This window comes from Chamaea fasciata, unplaced genomic scaffold (assembly GCF_029207755.1).
Source record: "Chamaea fasciata isolate MVZ Bird 193981 ecotype frontalis unplaced genomic scaffold, bChaFas1.0.hap1 SCAF_5, whole genome shotgun sequence".
Taxonomy (NCBI): Eukaryota; Metazoa; Chordata; class Aves; order Passeriformes; family Sylviidae; genus Chamaea; species Chamaea fasciata.
The window spans coordinates 58,232,251-58,255,381 of NW_027094090.1; the positions used below are offsets into that span (position 1 = coordinate 58,232,251).

General features: G+C 39.8%; 1 protein-coding gene across 9 annotated transcripts in view; it reads right to left on the reverse strand.

The window, feature by feature from the left end:
* Window positions 1-23,131, reverse strand: part of LOC136289762 (protein bicaudal D homolog 1) — a 274,544-nt gene that overhangs the window by 119,353 nt on the left and 132,060 nt on the right. For 3 of the 9 annotated variants that reach the window (XM_066183850.1, XM_066183851.1, XM_066183853.1), the window contains exons 6-8: window positions 22,757-22,908; window positions 15,750-16,067; window positions 14,593-14,783 (exon numbers count right to left, since the gene is read on the reverse strand). In XM_066183850.1, the coding sequence (XP_066039947.1) occupies window positions 14,593-14,783; window positions 15,750-16,067; window positions 22,757-22,908 (661 nt within the window). Of the gene's footprint in view, window positions 1-1,053; window positions 1,130-14,592; window positions 14,784-15,749; window positions 16,068-19,953; window positions 21,449-22,756; window positions 22,909-23,131 lie in introns of those variants that run through there. The other 6 variants (XM_066183858.1, XM_066183860.1, XM_066183857.1 and 3 more) reach the window with 5 other exon arrangements.

Here is a 23,131-nt window from a genome sequence, read left to right on the forward strand (position 1 = left end):
TGGTAGTTGAGCATATTCTCCACTAGGAGAGTAGCTCTGGAAAGAACAGAATAGCCTTTAATTTAATTAAATAGGGTTAAAATAAGACTCATTGACATTAACCTTCCATATTTCCAAAGCACTTATTGCTAATCTCAAATTGCTCTAACATCTAAAATACAGCAGCATCATTTTACTGGTGTATTAAGGAATTAAAATGTAACTTGTAAATTTTTTTCAGTGAGCTGTAGAACTGCAAACTGCAAATCAGTAGATGATGCTTTCCAGTTATAATGAGTTTGCACAAACTTCTCAGTAAAATTTTCATATTGCTCTTACATAGTAAAGAGAATAATAGTACTTCCACTTTGTAGGCAATAAAACAGAGGCACTAACTTGGTCACTACAGTTTAGGCAAAGCCCTAAAAATTATGTAACCTGTTTAAAATGTGAGTATAGACATAAGTGAATATTTGCACAGAATGTACCATGAAAAGATAAAATTATTGTAACATCCTTCTGCTTTGCTTAGGTTTGGGGTTGTGCCTTGATAAACTCAGCCATCCTAGAAGCATGATGAGGCCTTTGCACCACCTATAAGCAAGGGCACCAGGAGTTTACTTTTAAAAACATTAAAAATCTATTGCCTTGAGTCTGACTTTCCAAGTCAGGGAGAGCTTAGAAGTGTCCAGTAAAATGCCTTTAAAATGCCATCTTCCCAAAAGGGAAGCCTACACCTACCTCTGAAATGAAAAGTCGCCCATTTAAGTAAACCTTTCTAGCAAGAAAATAAATTCATTATTATTTTGGCATCATTAAGAAACTGCATAAAATTTCAAATGAGAGCTGCAAGATCCAGCTTTGCCTTTTTTCCATATTTTTACAGGGAAGCAAGTGCATGAATGCTGTGACTCATGTTGGTACTGTCACTGCAGAAATTACCACTGTTCCTCAAGCTGTTAAAAGTTTGCTGTTAGAGAAAAAGTGAAGAGCTTTTGTCTGAGGAGGAGGAGGAGGGGGTTGGCAGGCGTGCATGCAGCTATGTGCAAAGAGAGGAGAGTTAGTGCAGTTTACCTGACAGTCTGGCAATCTGGCCCCCTGGCTAGTTGTGAGCCGTGTGGCGGTATGGAGGCAGCAGGCTGCTGACAATCTACAAGAAACTGATAAATTAGACATATATACAGAGAGATTACAGAGCAAGGGGTTAGTAACGGCAGTACACAGGCTACGCATCTCAGGGAGAGATTTAGTGAGGAATGTGCTCTTGGTGCCTTATCTGACAGAAACACCTTTTTTTCTGATAGCAGTGACATTGGCTGTAGCCTTTTTCTCCATTTCAGAAGAAGCAGTGGAAACATTTTTGTTTGTTTTCCCTTAGCACTGACAAATTTTTTGTTTAAACAGACAGCAGCAACAGGCTGTGTTCAGGATCTGGGTTTAAACCTTGTGCTTCTCATTCTTCTGCTCCTCATGAAGTTGTTTCACTCACATCTAATATGAGAAGTGTCAATAAAGCTACTCAAAATTTATCCAAAGAACTTCTACCCATATAAAAACAATTACATCATCTCATTACAAAATACAAGAAAGAGTTGTAAGAAAGTCTTTTCAAATTCAGAACAATGCTTGTGAGATTGGGGCTTTTTGTAGGAAAAAGGGAGAACTTGATACAGTCAATTTCATCGTTTTGTCTCAATTATTTTTTACCAATTCCCTGTCAAAGAATTTGCCACATTAATCACTGGCAAAGTTGTGTTATGGTTGTTAATTTATTAAATAACAGTAAAGACAAATAATCCTTCATTGCTGTGTTTTCCTGTGACATTCAAAATATGAAGACAGCTTTAGGCTGGATAATACTTGTGGGGTTTCATGAAAGTAGCTCCACAAGACAACCCTGCTGTCTAAGTCAGTAGTGTTTACTAATATTTGCAGATCTCAAGATTTGCTCGTTTTCCCTGCAGCCTTTTAGCCTTTCATTCCACTGTCTGTGTGATTCAGATTGTCACACAACAGAGTCATCAGGATCTTTTCAAACATTAAAATCTATGACTGAAATTCTGACCCTATGAAAAACTACTGGAGATTACTTTTTGTCTCCAGTAGGATTTGCAGACCTATCATCCTTCCTGACTGCTTCAACCTGATTCTCAACCTGTCTGATGGAATTGGGTTATTTTCCCCTAAACCTTAAAAACAAGACAAGGGAGCTCCACCTACTTGGAAAGAATTTCATTTTTTTTCAACTGGTTGCTACTTAAAGCTCAATGCCAATAATTATTTCTCTTTACAATGTAGATGTGTTTCAAAACCCCTTTCTATTCTTTGTCTCAATGGAAGAACATGCAAGAAATCTGCTGTCAAGAGTGTTGAGATGACATCAGGTGCAGCAGAGCAACACCCCTTCATAGCACCCTGAGCATCATGTCCACTACTACAGCATTTCCCTTCCATACCAGCCCACAGGGCTTCTCCCTAGTTCCTGTGAAGATCTGTGCTGACCTCCAGTGGGTAAGAAGCAAGTGTACCCAAATCACTGGTTTCTTCCTGCTTCAGCAAAAAGGAGAAGGGTTTGGACCTATTTTCTAGTACAGGGGTTAGAAATATACATGCAGAGTTTGTGCCAGCACCATTGAGCCTGGAAGCAGGAATGGAATTAGAAAGAATACTCTGCCACTCTCATTTACCAGGATTGTCACTGCAGAGGAGTGCAAGAGTTGGCAATGTATTTGAGTCACAAATAGAAGGGTCTGTCATTTCAGAACAAAGCTCAACTAAAAGAAGAGGTGTCTGAGCAACAGACAGATCAGGCTAACTGCAGACAGAAAATCATAGGAAAAAATTAATTAATGCTTTATTCTAAACAAAATAGTTCACAGAACTCCACAGTAAAGTCATCCCTGACAGGTCATAAAAGGTTGTCAGTGAGGAAAGAAATACAGAATAGAATGCTGTGTGATGAAAAGGTACAGACAGGTTTCACTAATTCAGAAGAAATTGTTCTGACAGGCTTTTCCAGAACATAAATGCCTGATTTATGATCCTGTTCTAATATCTCAAACATGGTGCAAATATTTTATCATGCATCTTGATCTGCTACATTTGGCAGAATGCTTGAATAGTGAGCCAGGCTCGGGGAGGATTACGCAGACTGAGTAATAACTATTTTGCTGTGAGCCCACTCCCTTGACTTTGTGTGAAACACCATTCTAGCTGGCGTCAGCAAAGCCCAGGCAATATGGCTCATGTTCACATCAGGACCAGATCTAGTGATCCACATGTCTTAAGAAGACTGAATCGTCCTACATCCTCCAGGAGTGAAGTTTCTGAGGATTAGGCTAGGAAAGAGCTAAGCAGAATGCATATGGCTTACATAGACACATTTCAAATTCAAAGGAGCTTCTTATCTACTTAAGTCCAAGTAGCTATGCGAGAGCTAACTTTATTCCTTCTATATTTAATCCTTTTAAGTATTTTGGAGGATTTATAACACCCTTTTCTAATGTCATGACAATCATAAAATGACTTCTTTCTACTAAGGAACTCCTGCCTGTATTAAGTAAATGTTTGTTTCTTTTTGAAATACTCTGCCGAAGGTTAAAAGTCTCATAATTCTAATTCCACATGCCATATAGACAAGGCAAGAAAGACATGTTCTCTTTTACTAAAAAAAACCAAAAATAAATTTTAAAATCACATTGAAAGAAGCCTGTTACCTGTACTTTTTAAATATCATGGCCTGTTAGTCAAGCTACAGAGTGAAAGGACAGTCTGTCATTTATATAGAAGGTACTTGGGGTACAGACACAGATTACACTTTTTGGTGTGTCTTTTGACACTACCAAGAAAATCATCAATAAAGTTATTAAATACAGACTATCTTATTTCTCCATCATCTTCACTTTCTCTCAGGAAATAAACCACTTTGGGGCAGGAGATGAGCTGGCTGATCTCAAGTCCTTTTACAATTCCATGAACATATAACAAAGAAATTAATTTCAGAGCTCATTTCAACCACAAATGGCAAAGAGGAGCTATTGTACACAGAAAATCCCATGCCAGCTTTCAATGAATTCAGCAGGACTTGTACATGCAGAGTATTCTGGCATTATCCAACAACACATACCACTGGCTCTATTGGAAATTTGAGGTTTGACTTGCGCTATATTTTAGTCCTGTTTCGATTTTTCAGTTCCTGACATTTTAGACACTCGCGCAGTGATGATGTAAAGGGCTCAGAGATTTCCTCTCTCACAGATTAGCCACTGCTGAGTTTCCTTTGGAACCTAAAGCCTAGTCCTGATCAGGCTAATCGACTCCTGATGTAAGAGCATTAAAAAAACAAAACCCTGGCTCAGAGAAACTAGATCTGCTCACATGAGCACTGAATGTGCTGCTATAAATTATCTGCTGAGAGCAAATCTCACCAAAATGAGAGTATTTTCCTGTGCTTCCCTTTGGCTCAGGCACAAAAACAACACGTTTCCCTGGTGTCACAAGATGTGCTCTGCCCTCCAGTCTGTGAACTGGGTGACTCTAACCAACTCAGGTCTGCTTAACTGGGTTATTTGTGTCTGAGATGGGCTTGCCTTCTGTTGACATCAGCAATGTCCTCAGTGAAAAATCTACGTGCAAGCATTTCCAGTCCCACCTGCTCAGGACCCAGCATACTGCAATGGACATTTCAGCACATTTTGACTCTCAGTAAATTCCTAATCTCTACTCAGTGCTTTTAAACACCAAGACTACTCAGAATCCCAAGATAAGCATAATGAACTTTTAACTGCATTTAGTTCAGTTAATCAGTGAAAAAAAAAATTCCTCTTTTATCTGAAAGGGTAAAATTGAGAGCCAAACAGCAAACCAATGAGCAGATACTGTTACATATTTTGCATTTCTGATATGAAAACACTGGGAAAAATCTGTTCTTGATAAATTAAAATCTGTCAATAAATGTTTATGTCCAGAATGTTTATGAGGCTTTTTCAGGCCAACAGAAACTCCTTCTTTCCTAGGTAGAAGTTTTGAGGCTGACTTTGTGTTATGCTACCCAATGTCAATTGAACTTGCTCCACCAAATCTGAGGAATTTGACAATATGTCTATGTTGAAAATTTACTTGAAAAGAGGAGCTGTCTCCATTAATATGGTCATGAATTGTTTTCATCCCTGAAATGTCCAATTAATGGGAAAAAATGAAGGGTTAATAGCATGAGTTGAAATTATTGGGCAAAGAACAGATCAGTGGCCTTTGAGTTGTGCAGATGTAAAAATGTGTTACATCACAGAGCAAGACCTACAAAGACAATAAATCAATCCTCTCTGCCCAAAGATGAGGAAAAGGAAAATTTTCAAACCAAAAGACAAATGTGATGTCAAGAAGAATGGGGCTGAGGGTATACTAAGATGCTTGCCCTCCTTGCTAAGATTTGTAGAGATGCTTTCAAGCTGCAATCTGACAGGATGAGAAAAGTCCCCAAACTGTCTATTTACATGGGTGACAAGGACAGAAGTTTATACAATTATTTGACAGCTAGTTTCACTTATAATTCATCTTCATTTTTTTAATGAATGCCAAGAAAACTTTGACCTTCCTCAAGGCCAAGAGGAACTTTAAGAGGTAACAGTTATCACAAAGAACAGCTGGTGAGAGGACAGCTGTGACTTACCTTTGGAAAAAGTCACAAACTATAGCACAGGTCAAAGATTAGAAGAGTCTCTCCCTTGTCCTGCCTCCAGGGTCAGTTTGAGTCTGTAAATAACACAGTTACTTCTGCCCTACACACAGCCCCAGCAGATGGGTCTGTCAGCTGAAAACTGGACACAGCTCCATGTTCCCTGCAGGCTGCCCTGGAAGGAGAATGCCAGGGTAAAGCAGCCACTGGGATTCCATCTGGAGCCTGGCTGGCCTAATTAACCCCAGCTTGCTCAGAGCAAGATTGACTGGCCTGCGAGCAAAAGAAGCCCTGTAGGGGGACTGGTCCTTGTGCAGAGGCAATTTACCACTCCATGAGAGCCAGTCTCATCCTGGCACAGCTGCATACCCGCAGCCAAATAAAGTTCACCAGGTGCTACTTGGTTCCTGTACATTTTCCAGCACCCACATTATCTACAATTTCCCACTGTCTGAATTTTACCTCAGTTCCATTCAACTGAATAATGGATCATTGACTGCAGATAGAGAAATGTGTCAACCAAGTGTCATTTTCAGCTTTCTTCATGGTAAAGGTAATCTACAATGAAATTCCTGTGTTGAGAGTGGAAGTACACAGGTAACTCCCATCTAAAGCTTGCTATTCAGGAAACTTAATAGCTTAGATTACTTTTGATTGGAGAAGTTACAACAACAATTATTTCATAGTCTTCTTAAAAACTATTTGAAGAACAAGAGATGTGAGCATGTTCCTGAACTCCCATTCTCTATACATTGTCCTAAGATGCAGTAGGCCAGCAGTAGGATGCATGTAAAATTCTTATCTGTCATCTCCCCAACCCATCTTCTTTGTCTTGCAAAGCAGGCTCAGGAATGTCCCAAGGCTTCTACAATCACAAGCTCCTGACACGGGCCCTTCTTCTGCTCCTCCTCCTCTGAGCACTTTAGGACAAGGACAGGAAGAGTTACCCTAACAGAGGGCTTGCTGTTAAATGCTTCTCAAGAGTAAGAGCAGGTAGGGAGTTTAACTGCTATTTTCTTATGGCATTCAGGGAAATGCTGTCTATCTTGGTGATTTCCACAGACAGACTCGTGGAGCATCACTGACAACTTCACGCACTGCCTGGCACACTGCACAGACAGCCATGGTTTTGCAGGTCATTGATTCAGGGGTTTCCAGAACATGTCAGGTTTCTTGGCTATGTCCTAGTGAGTTCTTTCATCTATACAGCAGCTACACTATACGGAGTGCTTTTACCCTTAATTTCCTTATTCTGAGTGACTTCACCTATATTTTCCTTTTAGACTTGAATTATGCCAAATCTAGAGAGCTGTTCCCCCCCATCAGTCTACATGTTTCAGTGTGCCTGCTAGCTAAAAGCATAGTGATAAAGCCATATCCTAGCCTTGCCTTTTCCTGGAGCTCATATTAAGAATAGCTTTTAAAAAAGAAATAATACCTCATCATTAACAAAATTAGTGAAATGCATTTTTCTCCAGTTACAGACTCTGAACATTAAGAGGTTTCTTGTCATCTCTGTAGGCTTTTTCACACTTTCTATATCATGACGTGCTTATGTTATTTCTCAAATTGTTTCTGTGAATGCTTCAAATAATTCCTCATTAAATCTACTGAGAAGCTAAATAATGGGTTAGTCAAACAGCACAAATGGAAATGGCATAAGCTGAAAAATATATCTTCGGTTCCTTTCTTTTATATACAGTTCATAAAAAGCACATTTAGAAGGGTCTGATGATTCATGAAACACTGAAAGACACAAACATTTCAAAAGAGGAAAAGAAAGGTCTTAAAATTACATAAATCATCACATTTCAATCTTCTTGTTTATCATGGGAACGTAAGTCAAGGATACATTTCAGGTCACAAAATCATCCAGAGCAAAAATACTTGCACTATTATATGGATAAAGAAGGGCCTGATCCAAAGTTTGAAGTCAGTGGGAGCAGTAAGTTTAGTAGGCTTTGGAAGGAACACAAGTTATGATTATAAGGTTCTGTGCCCCTAAAAAATGCAGACAGGGAGATAGTTACAATCCAGGACACAAGTCTTGCTTAAAGAATTGCTGTTAGCTTCCTCCAAACACCACAACATTCCAGGGAACTGCTCTATTAGAGAGCTAAAGTGTCAGCCTGTATAATTTAAACAGAGACTCTGTTTTGCCTAATTTATGAGGCAAAAAGCGCAATATTGAATACTCCTGTGTATTTGATGGCAAAAATCAGCAAGTCATGGAAAAAACGTTAAAACTTGTCATAAAAGAAGACGACTTTTGTCACCAAGATTGTAAGGATATTTCTTCAATCTCTGTTTTAGTTAACTAATAGGACTGGATTCCAAAGCCTAAAATTTTCAGAGAATGCAACAAATATGTGGTAAAACACCTTAAAGATTTGATGTGTCACCTGTACACCTCTTTAGCTAGGAAAAAAACCAGAAGCCTAAATAAGACATTACCGGAAAACTTCAACAAATGATGCTAATGTAAATCATTCCATCCAGCAATGATGTCATAGCTTAGATAGAGAAGAAAAAATGTCAATAACCTTTTAATGAAAATATACAGCAGAAAGGCATGGATTTCACTGCAATCTTTTTTATTATTATCATTTTTTTTAATGTTTCATCAAACAAATTAGGGTTTCTATTAAAAACTGATTTTATTACAGTTATAATGAAAAAACATTAATAAAAAATAAACTTAACTTGTAGAACTGCAGTGAATTCATGCCATAACAGCTAAATCATATTGAAGTAGCTAAATTATATTGATCAGCATGAAATGTATGAGTTTGGTCTCATCAGTGGCAACTGGAAAGCTAAATGCAAGAGAGGAAAAGCACAGAGTGAAAAGGTCCTGTTCACAGTGGCACCAAGAGGTAAAAGTACATTTAGCCAGCTGAATTCTTCATCAGTTACAGCCAACCAATGCCCTCAGCAAGGACACTGTTCCTCAAATTCAAAACAGCCTCCACAGGGACAACACACCATGCTTGAAATGGCATAAATATGCAATGCTCATTAAGCGGAGATAAATGAGCATATCAGATGCAGGACATGGCCCTGAGAGCAGGAAGATATATACATGTATCTGTATATATGCACTGATACTGCTCATCAAACAATGAACACACACAGACACACACGGCATGTTTACAGAACCCACAGAAAATAGGACAATGCAGAACAAAAAAAAGAGAACACAGACAATAAGTAAATAATGACTGAATTATCCCTTTCGTGAAGAGCATCATATTCAGGTTTAAAACAACCCTTACACATGATCTTATAAAAAAACCTACTAAAAACCATATAAAATCCATTTTTCATGAAGAGCAGAGACAGACTAAACCAATATTGCATGTCTCACAACAGCCACTGGCCTGTCTGATTGCACAAGCTCAGAGACATCTTCCACGTACAGGATCATCATCAACACAGGCACATTCCCAGTAGACAAAAATACAACATACTTTCTCAGAAGAATCATCCATGGATCTCTAACAAAGCAAAGTGCAAATTGTACTCAGACTAAATTTGTGTTACCAGAATAAAGTTGTGGGGTTTTTAAAAAAATAATGGTTCTACAGAACTTCCATGCTTTGGATTGCTTGGATGGAGCAAATCAAACTTTCCTGAGGGAACAATTCAGAACAGACCAGACTGACTAGTTAAATACTATATGGCTGCATATCTTCTACAATAGTGGTGGCTTGGTTAACCATCTCTCCTGCTTTTCAGGAATAAACTCTTTCACTTAACATACAGAAAAATCCACATTGTTAAGAACTCAGTATAGAAGTATCTAACTTAAAATCAGCACACAATGATGTATCTAGAGCATGTTGATTGTCCTCTTCATCAGTCTATAAAATTCCTTCACAAAGGAGAAGTAAGAAATATTTAAAACTCGTCACTGTGTGACCTGAGCAATCACAAAGATTGCTACAAGGCACCCTTCTGACAAAATTTGTTCCTTAGCTGACAGCGTTCCTCAAAGAACTTGCTCCACAACCATTTTTAAAAGAAGTTGTGTCTTCTGCGTTCAGATTTCTGAAAGCCCTTCTGTTTCAAAATTGAGAAGTGCATAAAGAAACAAAGTTGAGATATTGAAGTGATACAACAGCAAGGCTTAGAAACTTGTGAGGAGCTTTCTGACACCGGTACTTCAGCTCAAAATCAAAGCTGAAACTGTTTTAGGCAAAATACTCCTAAGCAAACAAACAAAAAAAAAATGCACAGCTAAAGACCTTGAACGCAAACCCTTTTCATCACACAAGGAAAGTAGACACAAAACTGCTATCAAAAATGTATTTCTCTGACCTTTACAGAGGCACACATCTCCAGACAGCCTCCTCTGTGCAGAGAGGTGTCAGCCTGAAAAATCTCTGCTCCTTTTCCCAGCCCCTGCATCCAAAAGGAGAGGGTAAGGCAGCTTCTACTCACAACACACTCTTTGAAGAGGATTTTCCGTATCTTCATACTCCCTAAACAAGATGAAGAAGCGAGGAGGAGGAGCAAAACCAACAATCTTGCCCCACATGCCAAGTTCCACTTAAAGGTTATTTAAAAGAAAAAATACAGGAGAAACATGATCTTCTGATTACACAGAAAAGAACCTTTTATAAAATATTTTGGAAAGTCACATCTAAAACACTGTGCTTTAAAAAAGCTCAAAATCTAGAAAGAACAAACATTTTAAAATAGCATGAGAGTGTATTCCTCATCCCTTGAGCCAAGAGGGGTTACTCAACACCCTACAACATGGCCTATCAAAAGCCCTTAATTCTGTATAACACTAAGAACCACCTACTCAGAAGACCTCTACTCCTTGTGTTAAACTGTGTTTGTGCTACATCAAACAGATCAATGCATTCCCAGGTTTCTCACCTATTCTGCACATTTTAAAGCACTCTCAGTGTAAAGGCAAGTAGCAAAAACAACTCTTAAGCCATTTCCCTTGAGTTCTAGCCTAAAGATTTAATTATAACACTTCCTAGGACTTCAACATTTGGGTCATTTAAATTCTTTATTTTAATTTCCCTTGCTAGCTTTAAAAAATATTTTCCATGTTGTAAGTTAGGTCTTGGTGACACTCTAGGAATTGCCTTTGGGATAGAGTTTTTCCAAATGAAGTTAAATTTTATGGTAAGAATGCAAACCAACAAACAAGAGCAAGTTATTTGTACCATACTGTGATTCATATTTAGTTTACTGTAAGTATAGAACGATGTCAGAAATTAATCTTGGATTATTTTTTCAGTAAGAGTAACTATTATATACTCTTAATTACATATGGTAGGTGGTGAGCTTAGTGCCTGAGCAGTTGCTATACTATTATGTGCCATTCTTTGTGCTGTCTTTATCTTCCATATTAGTTTCTTCTTGTGGGAATTAAATGCCAGGCTGTAAATCACTCTTGAAAGACAGCTGAAAAGCAAGCGTGCTTTCAGGTTTAATGTGCTTTCAGAAATGAGCAATCCTACAAACCCACCTCACTTTGCAGGTGGGTTTTTTTGTTTGGTTGGGGGTTTTTTTACAGGTTTTTAGAAGAGCCATTTTATGAAAGGGTTTGTAACAATGAAGAACAATTAATCTAAACATTACAAAAATACAAACTTTGGATCACAGCAAACTAGCATAGTTCTATTGAAATCCATGGGTCTATCCTGGTTTGGATCAACCAAATATCTGACCTCAGCTGGGCTTGGAATTTGAGAGAAATGTGTTACATTTAAGGCTGCTACCTTCCTGTGATGGTTTTGGTTTTTCCTATTGTGATAAAATAGATATGACCATACAGATTTCTCTAACAGGATTGCTCATTATGATCTTGTGATGAGAATTCCTTCAAAATACAAAATGCTTCACTTTTTACAGTGTTTTCCTGTGTGGGATTTTAAATACTAAGCATAAACAACAGGGGAAAGAAGCATCCACGACATTTTGTTTGGAGACTGCTCCAACAAAGGAGATTCTCAGATGCTTTGTTGTTAATTCTGAGTGACAACTGCAGCCATTGATTTCTGTCCTTCTCATAATCTGTTGGGAAACCTTTTGCTCCAGGTACATCTTCTACACAAGGATCTTGATTTAATTTTAAGCTAAAATAGCAGAACTTTATATTCAATTTTTAGAATTAGCACACTAAAGTATCTGACAAAGAGTGCTGTCAAGGCAGATACTACAGGAGACCTTTTTAGTCTTGTTCTTCCCTTGAAGAGGTTGAGAGAACCGTATTTCATATTTGGGATTGTGGTATATTAAGAAGCACCTAGTGACTTCATGTTCAAGGAGTTTGAACACAACTGCAAAGGTAAGGTCATTATTTTTCAGTGTTACACACTGCCAAACCCAGCACTAGGCTTCCTATATGCCCTGACTTTTTCATGTAGTTAGGAAAGCAAACAGAAAAACTTCCAAAGGTGGGCTGGAATTGTGCTGGGCATGTACTGGCTGTTATCAAAAGAATAAAGACTTGAAAGTGTAAAAACACATGTCAGCAGAATAGAAGCAAAGAAGAAACAAACAACAAAGCTAAATGCATGCCATTACCTAGGAGAAATGGAACATGATACTTTGGAAAAGCACCGAGTGGTATTTTTAGCCCCTGCGGGCAGTTAAGAGCTATTAGTTCAATTAGAGAGCCCAGATCAAGTCGTGCCGTCGCAGCTTTGTGTCAGAGGTACCTGCACGCTGATCTAAAGCTGAGGGTATTCAAATGGAAATCGCGCAGGACATGACAATCTTTTGCTTAAGAGGTCGTCAGTTCAGCTGGTCTTCCTCTGAAGAAGGCTGCCAAAAGCAGTCCAGCTTTCCCTCTCCAGCTATCCAGCAGCAGTCAAAGCAAAGGCAGCCTCTCCTGCCAAGCACCAAGCCCAGAAGAAGGAGCAAGAGAAACACAGCCACAGCTTGCCACTGCACGGAGCTCATGGGGAAGAGCCACCTGTCCTGTTTCTCCTGCCACCAGCTTCAGCTATTTTGGCCCTTGGTCTCCATCTCCAACCAAACACATTCCCAGTTACAGCCTCCCAGTCCTCACATCCCTGAGAGCCCATGAAAGGACAGAGAAGCTCTCACATCACACAGGTGAAAAATTCTTGTGAAGGAAATAGCTCACAAATTTCCAAGAACAAAACCAAAACATGTTTCCGTTTAATGTAGGTTTGATTCATTCTTATTCCACTCCTGGGGACTCAGCCTCAAGCCAAGCTACACTTTCCTCCACAGTGTTTGAGTTTGGACGCTGCTTTTTTGCACCCTCTCTGACAAAGAACCAAGTGTGGGTTGCTACACTTCTCGCTGCCTTGCCTGACTGCACAAATCATCTGGGAACAGAAGCTCTTTGTGAGACAAAGCTTTTAAACATTCTCAATAAAAGCAGCAGAATAACATTCTTCGCTGTACCTTACTTTCGGGAAACAGATAATTAGACAGATAGCAAAAAAAGTCCTACTTGGTTCATGATTCCTTTTAACTGTTAACAACAGTAAGAAATCTTCCAGAAACTGGTAAAAACAATGATGAATAACTCCCTGCTTAATCCTCAACCTAGTTCTAAACTAGTCTTGCCAAGACTGGAATCTGAATGCTCAGAAAAATCTCAGGTTTGGACCTGTCATTCTCAAAGGCTGAGACTAAAGCCATGTGATGATATAAAATTCTGACAAATGCATTCAGAAAGCTGAGATTGTTGCAGATTCATAAGGACAACTGTAACATAAATCAGTGACCCTGTCTCAAGACCCTTATACTCTAAATACGTAGAGATGTACCTAAAGTGAAAGGTAAGACTCCAGACAAACAATTTTCTGGACAATTCTACCTTTCAGGCTGCTTCATCCTTTGGTCTCTGTTACTGGACAAAAAGACTGTGTCAGTATTTCTCAATCTGTGGTCCAGGCATCTGTGATATTTTGTAAGATATCAGATGCTTCTTTCCCCCCATTCCCACGTTTTTCTCCTCGGGAGACAGCTCTTTGATTTATTTACTGCAACACACCCTAGGAAAATGTCTTGTTTAGACTCTCTGCAGTTTTACACTTGTCCTCTGAGTGGGTGTAACTTGCACGGCACTACTCAAAGGCAGCTCTGACACTGATGGCACTAGGTGAGAAATGTAACTGCTACATGGTACTGCTCAGCTTCCCAGAATAAACATTTACTCGAGCAGAAACTACTTTTATGGGGTTTAGCTTTCATATTTTCTACTTATGCTTTTTGTGTATAACACATTTCAAAACAAAGAATGAACAGAATTACACCAGACAAGACTGTGCCCAGTTAAAGGCTAAAGGTCCTGCTCAGGTGCAGAAGATAAGAAATTATTAGCCGTTCTCTCAGGAGAAGAAAGCTATCACACCTTTGAAATGTCATCCCTGTTTGCATTTCCTTTCTACGCCTCATTCGAAGCAGACGCTACATTTTGGCAGGAAATTAAGAGCAAAGCCTTCCTGCACAGATTAACTTCATGACTCAATTTGTATAAACTAAGCCCTCGGTGAGTTGAACACTGCCCTTTGGAAAACCCTGACTGAATGCTCCAGGCTGAGAAGAGAGGTGCTGCAGGGGCTCCTGCACACTGCCAGCCCCTCCCTCGATGGTCCTCACACATCTAACTCCTCTATCCCGTGGGATTTGTGTCTTCCAGAGGGACTACCAATGCCACCACCAGGCTAAGCTCCACCGAGGCACAGGGGTGCAGCCTCTGTGGATGCCAGTGGGACTGCACCCACATATACCACAGTAGGACTTTCCACACTGCATCTGAAACCAGTTTGGGCCACTGCTGGCAGAATGTCATCTCCTGCCACGTGTGACACAGGAGGAGACATTTTGCTTTCCAAAAAGGTGCCCAAATTAAATCGCATCTGCAGTGCTGGGAGGGTCCCCTGCTCTGCTAGCCACTCAGCACCACATGCACCCAAGGAAAAAATGTTTACCTGGTATGGCCACGGTTAACCTTTTTTCCTTGCTGAGACGGTGCCCATGGATGAATTCACTCATGGAAGGGGGGCCCCTCAGAAGGTATGATTCTGTGGAGGCGGGATGAGGGGGGGCTCTTAATAATTTCTGGAGGTAGGTCCCTGAAGTCCTGGGATGGCTCTGATCACAAAGGGAAGGTGAGAATAGTCTTGCAGGAGATCCAAGAAAAATACATATGGAAACAAAAGAGTTTTACTTTAATTACCTTTCAACGCCTCACAAACGACAGTATCAACTTAACTTGCTTAACAGGTAAAAATCAACTATCGTTGACACCCATGTCATTTCCAGAGCAGGACACCTTGCCTGCATTGGAAATTCTCATTCACTTTAGGGAGGGAGGAGATGAGGTCGAGTTATAGCTCAGCATCTTCAAGTCAGCTTGTGCAAGGTTCCCTGGTTGTTCTCTTGGTTTTGCATTGTGATTAGAACATACAAGAAAAGGGGATGATTATCTAGGACTTCTCTAAGAGAGTCCTCTTCGTCTTCAACACCATGGAGATGCCCACACCTAGAGAGTTTTGGCAGGGGCAGGCACAAGACATGAGCTCACAGCTTGAACAGTAAAATATTGGCATACGGTTATGAATGGCAGCCATCCCTTTTCAAAAGGTTTCTTGATCCCATGCAGAAAAACTGATCTGAGTGAACACATCCATATTCTTTTCACACTGATAAAGAACAAGTGAGCACCAGAGCTTAACAAAGAAATGCAGTTTCTTTCACGTTAAGCACTAAAATGCTCATAGAGCACAATCCTTTTATTTCAGATGCTCATTAAGGAAAACCATAGGGAAAAGCTAAAGAAAACTTGTTAAAAAATACATTCACACTTAGTATTAAAGACATACAAGATGCACCGAGACACTGACAGAATATAGTTCAAAACACTGCATTCAGAAGGAGGAAATAACAGTGAGTAGGTGGATCAGAACCACGTTTCCAGGCTTTGAATTTCATACTCAAATCTTCCCCACCTCCTTCTCCCCAGTCAAAGTACGGAAAGAAAAAAAATAAAAGTAAAAAAAAGGAATCATTATGTTTATAATTCAGTGAACGACTTTAATGCAAGTCTGGCTATTGCACTGTACTGTAAAGATCACTGCATGCATACCTTTTCCTCTGAGTGCCACTGCTGACCAGTAAGTTTGGTTGCTGTGGGCCCTGACTATGCAGGAGGAAAGTGTCTATGCTTGGCACGGTGGCTGATGCCTCCTCACTTACTTTAGGGCTGCCGATCTTGCTCTTTCCCAGCTTGCCTTTGCTTCGTCGGGATTGCTCGTGGTCGAACTCTAAATCCTCCAGTCGCTGGGTCAGGGCAAGTTTTTGCTGGATAGCCATGCGCAGCAGAGAGTTCAGGGTCTTCTTCTCATCCTCTGCAGCCGCCAGCTGCCTCTGCATCTCATCCAGCTGCGTGACGTATTCATCACACCTGCGGAAAAACAGGGCAGAAATCTGGGGAGACGGCCCAAAAACTGACTCTAGCACTGAGCACATTCCCGGGCTTCAGCTACAGAGCCAGACTCAGATCCCGGCTTTTGCTGACCCTAATCCTGGCAGCAGGCAGCCTGAATTATTCTGTTCCCACTTTGAATGAATTTGGACGTAGATCTGAATGTCAACACTTTCCATTCAGCAAGACAACCTGTGCCTATATTAACATAGTCTACGATGTAACATGTTTCTGATGCAGATAAAAAGCCACTGGAGGGGAGGTATGGGATTATTTCCAGTTTAGATCACAAATAATAATTTTGGGTCTACTAGTAGGTCACCACGGATAATAACGTCTACCAATCAGAAAATACTATTTTCCACAGCCAATAATATCCACTTCAAGAAAGCATGACAAAAGAAGACTGCAAGTAGTTTCAACAATTGACCCATCAGATTTTGTGAAATGAGAAACCTTCAGTTACTTCTTCCCTTGTTAACCATTTACTATCATGATTACCATTAGTTACCATTGATTAAAAGGATACTATTCAGGAAACCCCACACCTGGAAGTTATTTCACACTTACTGTTGAATCTCTTGGAGGTGTTCTCATTGCTATGGTCAGCCACTCCTTTTTAATCCTCAGCCTTTTTTACCCACATGAAAAGTTATCTTTTCATTTGCTTTAGATCTCTGAGAACTAAAACCACCATTCTTATGATTTTGTTAAATTTAAGACCAAATTCAATTTATTTCTGCTTTTAGCAATACTTCCCAAAGTTAACAGGAAAATCAAGGCATTTCAAAATTGTCTTAAAACACTTTCTGAAGTGAAATAGCTTCAGTTTCATAGCAATAGACCATCTAATCAGTAAGAACAAAGAGCAATAAAAATAAATGTATCCCAGCAGTGAGATGCTTCACAGACAGCAGTACTGCCTGACCATCAGACTTTTGTGGAAACACACAAGGATTTTTCATGCTGTTTGATGCAGCTTTCACCAGGCCCCCTTCCTACAAGAGCTCGGTGAATCTACGTAGCTGTGCTGTGTAATTGCAATTGTGTAATGGATGAGGATGTAACTTTATCAGTATCACTTACAAAAAGCAAGCATAGAAAACTATTTTAGTCTTCCTTATCAAAATGTGTGATGCAATAAACCTTTGAATTATTGCAAATTGAGGGATGAAACTAATTTCGCTGAAATTTTAATCTTCCCCTTGGGAAACAAAGTATACTTGAAAATATGTAGTTAGTTATTCTTCAGACACAAATACTTACGTATATATTGCACTCCCCTTTTGAACAATTCATGCACTGCAAGCAAAATTACTAAGTCAGATACAGGTTCATCTACAGTATTATCTTTCTTTTGCAGGACCTTATTAAGCATGATTGTTGCTACCCAAGCCTTGAGGAAAAGAGACATTTATGGAATGCCAGTTGGCTTAAAGCCAACTTGCACACCTATTTCTGCTCCAAGCCATGAGATGTCTGTTGATGCTTGACAGAGACATGAAATCAGCATTCTGAATATTATAGTAATTCCTATTCCTAATTAATTTACTTTAATGTCTGTGTTATCAGAGTTTTAAAGCCTCATCCTAGTAAACCAGATGGGTCTTGTATCCATGTCCTTTATTCTCTCCGCTTTCCTCTTTGTCCCGTAGACCTCTTTTGTTTTCAAATATATTTCCTGTTGAAAATTTTAGACATAACACCTGCAGCACACTGCCACTGGAAGAATGAATGGCCTTCCTTTAATATGCCAATCAATCATTTTTGCTTTTGGCAAAAGATTGATTTTTCTCAGGCCTTAGGAGTTGTTCTTGGTATCTGCACATCTGATTTATAAAACAGCCCAACCAAACAGTTCAGAAAGAAGCGCCATGAAGGTGGATATTACTAATGCAATCTTAGACAAACCTGCTATGAGAAATCTGAATATACTAGATGCTGTTAGCTGGTCTCATACTTGAGACAAAACCAATCTCATTAATATATTTTCCAACTGGTCTGATTAATTACATGTCTGTCCTAGAAGTGTCCCAGTAAGAGCAAGCCCACATTTCTGGGAGTTCACTGCAGTGTTTGGGTGGTTTCAGTCATCTGACCTCCACCACGACTTGAAGTTTATAATTATTTTTCACAAACACATGCTCTATTGTCTCCAGGTTCTGCTGCTCAAGCACCTTTTTCGCTTTTTGAGAAACTCTTCAGAAAGGTTAAACCTAAATCACCCAAGTGAAGGCCTTAATTAACTTTAGAAACTGCTGAATTAACAGCCTCCCATCTCCTGGAATTTTGCACCAGTGAAGGTTATTCCGTGTAGTGGGAGGTAACTGCTGCCTGCAGCCACCACATTTCCCTTCACTGAAATGTTCCCAGCTTTGGGCAAGTATGGGATAAAAGGAGAAGTGCTTCCAATTAAAAAAGAAAAAAGCATTGCACACTTCTACATTGCCTTTCGCCCACACGTTTCATCAAGTCCCACGGAACAAAGATAAAGGTTAAGGATCTCCTAAAATAAAAAGGTAAAGAGCTCCTAAAAAAGATAACTTCTGGCATGGCACTGACCATTGCAGGGTTCCAGGATACTCCAGGGCTCTGAATGGGTCTTTCAGGAGCGTTCAAATAGTCATGCCAAAAGTTAGGTTATGTCCTCCTGAGTCAGAACTCTTCCCCAGTTTCCCTCTTGCCCCAGGACAGGTTTTAAGCTGCAAGTGACTATGAAATAAACAGCACTGTGTTTTGCTGTCTTCTGGTGTACTTAGAGCAAAAGTCAAGGTTTCACCTATTTTTCATTTCTCTCATCTCAGAAAGGAAGCAGACAGACACATAAGCCCACTTATTTTTTATGAACTGATCCAAGAAGCTTATATAGGATTTTAAGGGATTTCTGGTTCCATCTATCCCTCTCCTCTAAGAACATAAAGCAAATACCAAATCAGGCTTATGTGTAATTTAGGTAACATAAATCATAGCAGAGCTTGAGCTAAAACCTGGTGACACTGACAGGTCCCTGCTCTAACCACATAATCATAATTCTCTTCTGTTCACAAATGTTTTCTCAGATCCAGGATCTGTCCAATCTTCATTCCATCTCTTCAGCACAGATTTTTCTTCAAAAATTATCATAAGAAAATATTCTGATGGATGAAGAATAAAATCCATGCATGCAGTGTCAGGACTATGGCAATACCATAAGCAGTATTTCCTGCTCTCTCCTGTTCCCTATCTCTATTTAGGCAGGGAAAGCAAAGCAGTGTAAGGACTCAGTGAAGTTTGCTTCCTGAATCACTTTAGGATCCTGTTTAAAAGTAGTTCCTTCTCTCCTTCAGCACAGGACTTCCCCTCACAGGGCAACACCTGCTCTAGACTAATGTTTTAAATAATTACTTATTGTTCCCCTGGATGTTCCTCCAGCTGCTTGCTGCTTCACACACCCACAGCTCTCACTCTGGGTCAACAACTCAGGGTTAGAGTGAGGGGAAGCAACAGGAGGGGCAGGAAAGGCTTCTCCGGGAACTCCTCATTTTCTCTGGGAATACCAGAAGCAGGCCATGACATAATAAGCAGGTTAAAGGTAGCACATGGTCCTGGCATGTAACAGAAACTTCAGTTCTGCTTTGCCAACCCTTTGAATCACACAAAAGAGAGTTTCTATGCTGTTGCTTTCTTTTTCTAAGAGAGGTGCTCTGAGAAATATTCTTGACAGGTCCAAAGCACATAAATCCCAGAAAGGGATCACAAGGCTAAAGAAAAGGGAATGAGGAAGCTGTAGAGATCAGAATCTCAGAGACTTTTGGGTCAAATAAGCTGCTCCAGAAGGAAAAAGGGCAAAAGTAGAGGGACAAGCAGGACAGAAGGACTTCCAAGACAAAGGACTGAAGAAAGAACTAAAGGAGTGAAGGATGAACAAGTGTCAGGACAAACACAGAAAAAGGAAGTTGCTCGTGCTTTCTGCATAGGGGAGCTTTGGAGGAAAGCATCAACTTTATTGTTCAGACCAGAAGTGGATTTGTTGTGCCCTCTTTATAACATGCGCCATGACCTTTATCCAGTGTATTTGAGGAAGGAGCCATACAGTTCAGCAGCAGATGAACACCTAATTGGGGACCAAAATGATGGTTTATGGAAAGAGAAAGGATATTATTCTATCAAACAGTATAAGCAACCATTTCCAGATCTATAATACAATTCTACTATGAAGGATGATCTTCCTATGGTACAAATTCAGGAGTAAGTACCATGTGATGCACTATAACCATGGAAACCACTGTTTTATTCAGCTAAAGACTAAACAATTGCTTTTTTATGCTGAAGGTTGCTACTGCATCTAATGTTACTGCACAAAAGTCTTACAGCCTTGCATTTTCAAACAGATTTCTCTTCTTCAACAGACTTTTAGAGTATATCAACTCTGTCATTTAAACAAATGCTCTTCCAAATGGACTATTAGGAATGAGTCAATGATTTGACCATTTAGGAAGATTGATTTAATTATAAAGGCCATTAAACTCCATGCTAGGGAAGAAAAATGAATATTTTACAACAGAAAAATCTACAGGAGCATAATGATGTGGAAGACCTTGTAGGAATAATTTTTTATAACTGTGCTCAGAAAATACTGGGCAAAACTTAGGACCTCTGGGATATAACTGCCGGGATATATTCCATATACATTGAATGTTTAAACACTAATACATGGAGCTTACGAACAACAGTAAATTCTTTGGGTGGAGTTTCTCTCTACTTACATTAGAAATTTTTAAACCAAAAATGTGTAACTCAGCAGGTCACACAGACTCCCTTTATAGTTCATAGAAGGGGAACAGAAGTTTCTTTGCATCCTGCACCCAAGGCACTTAGAAAAGATACCTGGGTGAGTGGCATCAGTGAAGCCTAATTCTCATGGAGAGGATGCTGCTGCCTCCTATCAGCTCTAGGAGCCCAACAGAAGTCTGCACTCAGGATGCCCAAACTGGGGAAGGAACATTCAGTATACCAACAATCTAACATTAATTAACTTCTAAAGCTTTGCAAACTACTTTTTTTTTTACCTCGTGTGTTGATGATTTATGGCCCATGCAAGACCCTTATCTGCTTTATGCTCACTATACCATTCCTCTGCTCTGGAGTTACCTGTCTTCCAAGAGCTTTCACAGAATTAGAACATTCCTGTATCTCCTAGAGTAAGGAGCTAGCAAGGAAAAGTCAACACATGCATTTCCAACACACACACACAACTCTTCTTTCTGGACGAAAGTCTTTAGATGCCAAGGAATTCAATCAGGCTACCTTGGTTCACACCACCTGCTGAGCTGGGTCTTCGTTTCCATTATGTCGCTACACGCGCTCCTCTGACGATGGACCTATGATGAATTTGTACACAGCACCAATGTCACAACATATAAATGCCCCTTTTCTCCTTCCTTCTCACTTCTCCCAGCTGCTGCTTCCACTGTCACTAAGCAAAAAAGCACCTTAGAAGGCTGGAAGTGGCGAGATGGCACTGCCGGCAGCACTGAAAAGATGTTGGCAGAAGGCACAAAGATGTCCTATCATTTATGGACTAAAGCACAAACAAGAAATCTGTACTGTTTTAACATAAAAGGGGGGGGAAAGTATTTCTTGTGTATTTCCAAAATAAGAATTTATTGATGAAAATGCTGGATCTTTTTAAAAATAGATTTTTAGGTAACCTTTTAAAAAAGCAGCTAAAATGAGAAGACACAGTCTTAAGCTGTGTCAGGGAAGGTCTAGGTGGTCATTAGGAAGAATTTCTTCACAGAAGGGGCTATTAGACATTGGAGTGAACTGCCCAGGGAGATGGTGGAGTCACCATCCCTGGGGGTGCTTAAGGAAAGCCTGGACATGACTCAGTGCCATGGTCTGGATCACAAGGTGGTGTTGGGTCACAGGTTGGGCTCAATCTCAGAAGTATTTTCCAACCTAGTTGATTCTGCGATTCCGTGTAAAACCAAAAGCTCTTCTGAAGAAGACAGGGAAGAAAGAAAGATGAAAGTTGATTAATTACTATCCTGCCAGGAGGAACTATGTTAGAGAAGGTAAGTGAAGCTTTTATCCTGTGAAGGAGAAGATAATAAATTGAACATCACAGTGGGAGAAAATAAGAATTTATGCTGGAGTGGGAAATTACAGGGCCTTACAATTATTAGCACTGGATTACAGCATAGGTTGGTTGATTAAATAGATTTTACTACTGGTAAGTAATAAATCTCACGCTAATGAAAATGTGGGGTGCTGAAGATCATCATTAACCATACCATAGCTTTACATGACAGAATCACTGCGTACTTCTGAATGGGAAAATCAGCCACATAAATCCACTATTTGATTTTCACTTTAAAAAACCCTATAAATGCAAATATGCTGGAGGCATGTATTGTCATTTGTAACACTTTACTCAAGGTTGTATTGACATTGCTATTCTTCAGCTTTATTTTGCAAGACACGCATCTCAGCAGCACTTGAAATCTTGCGAGTTTTGCACAGTGTGCATTCTAGGACTCATTCACCTTCATCCAGCAAAGCCCTGACCATGCAGAAAATAATTTCTCTATCCTCCTAAGCACCCAATATACACAGTTAAGTGTGCCCTCACTTAGCACACACGTGTTTACCGTGTTGAGCCAGATGGTGACAGCGTTGTCCCTTACCTGGTTGCAAACATTGCTCTCAAGGATGAGAAGGTTGCTGCATCTTCCTTCAGAGCCTTTAGTTCATTCCGTAGTTTGGTCATGGTCTCAGTCACCATTGCTTTTTCATTTTCATATTTGTTCTTCAAATTGGCCAGTGCCACTTCAGCTGTCTAAAAAGACAAACAAGGATATGTGCTTATGAGACAGAGATCTGAGAAGAGCTAAAATCCTATGGCTGATTTGGCTTTGATGTCCTTCGTTCATACAGTAAAAGAAATTAAACCTGATCTTCTGCGCTAGACTGCACACTAACTTCTTCTTTTAAGTTGTACTCCAGGAAACCAGGAAAAGGAGAAAGCAGCTGTAAGGACAAAGCCCATTTCAACGGCAACT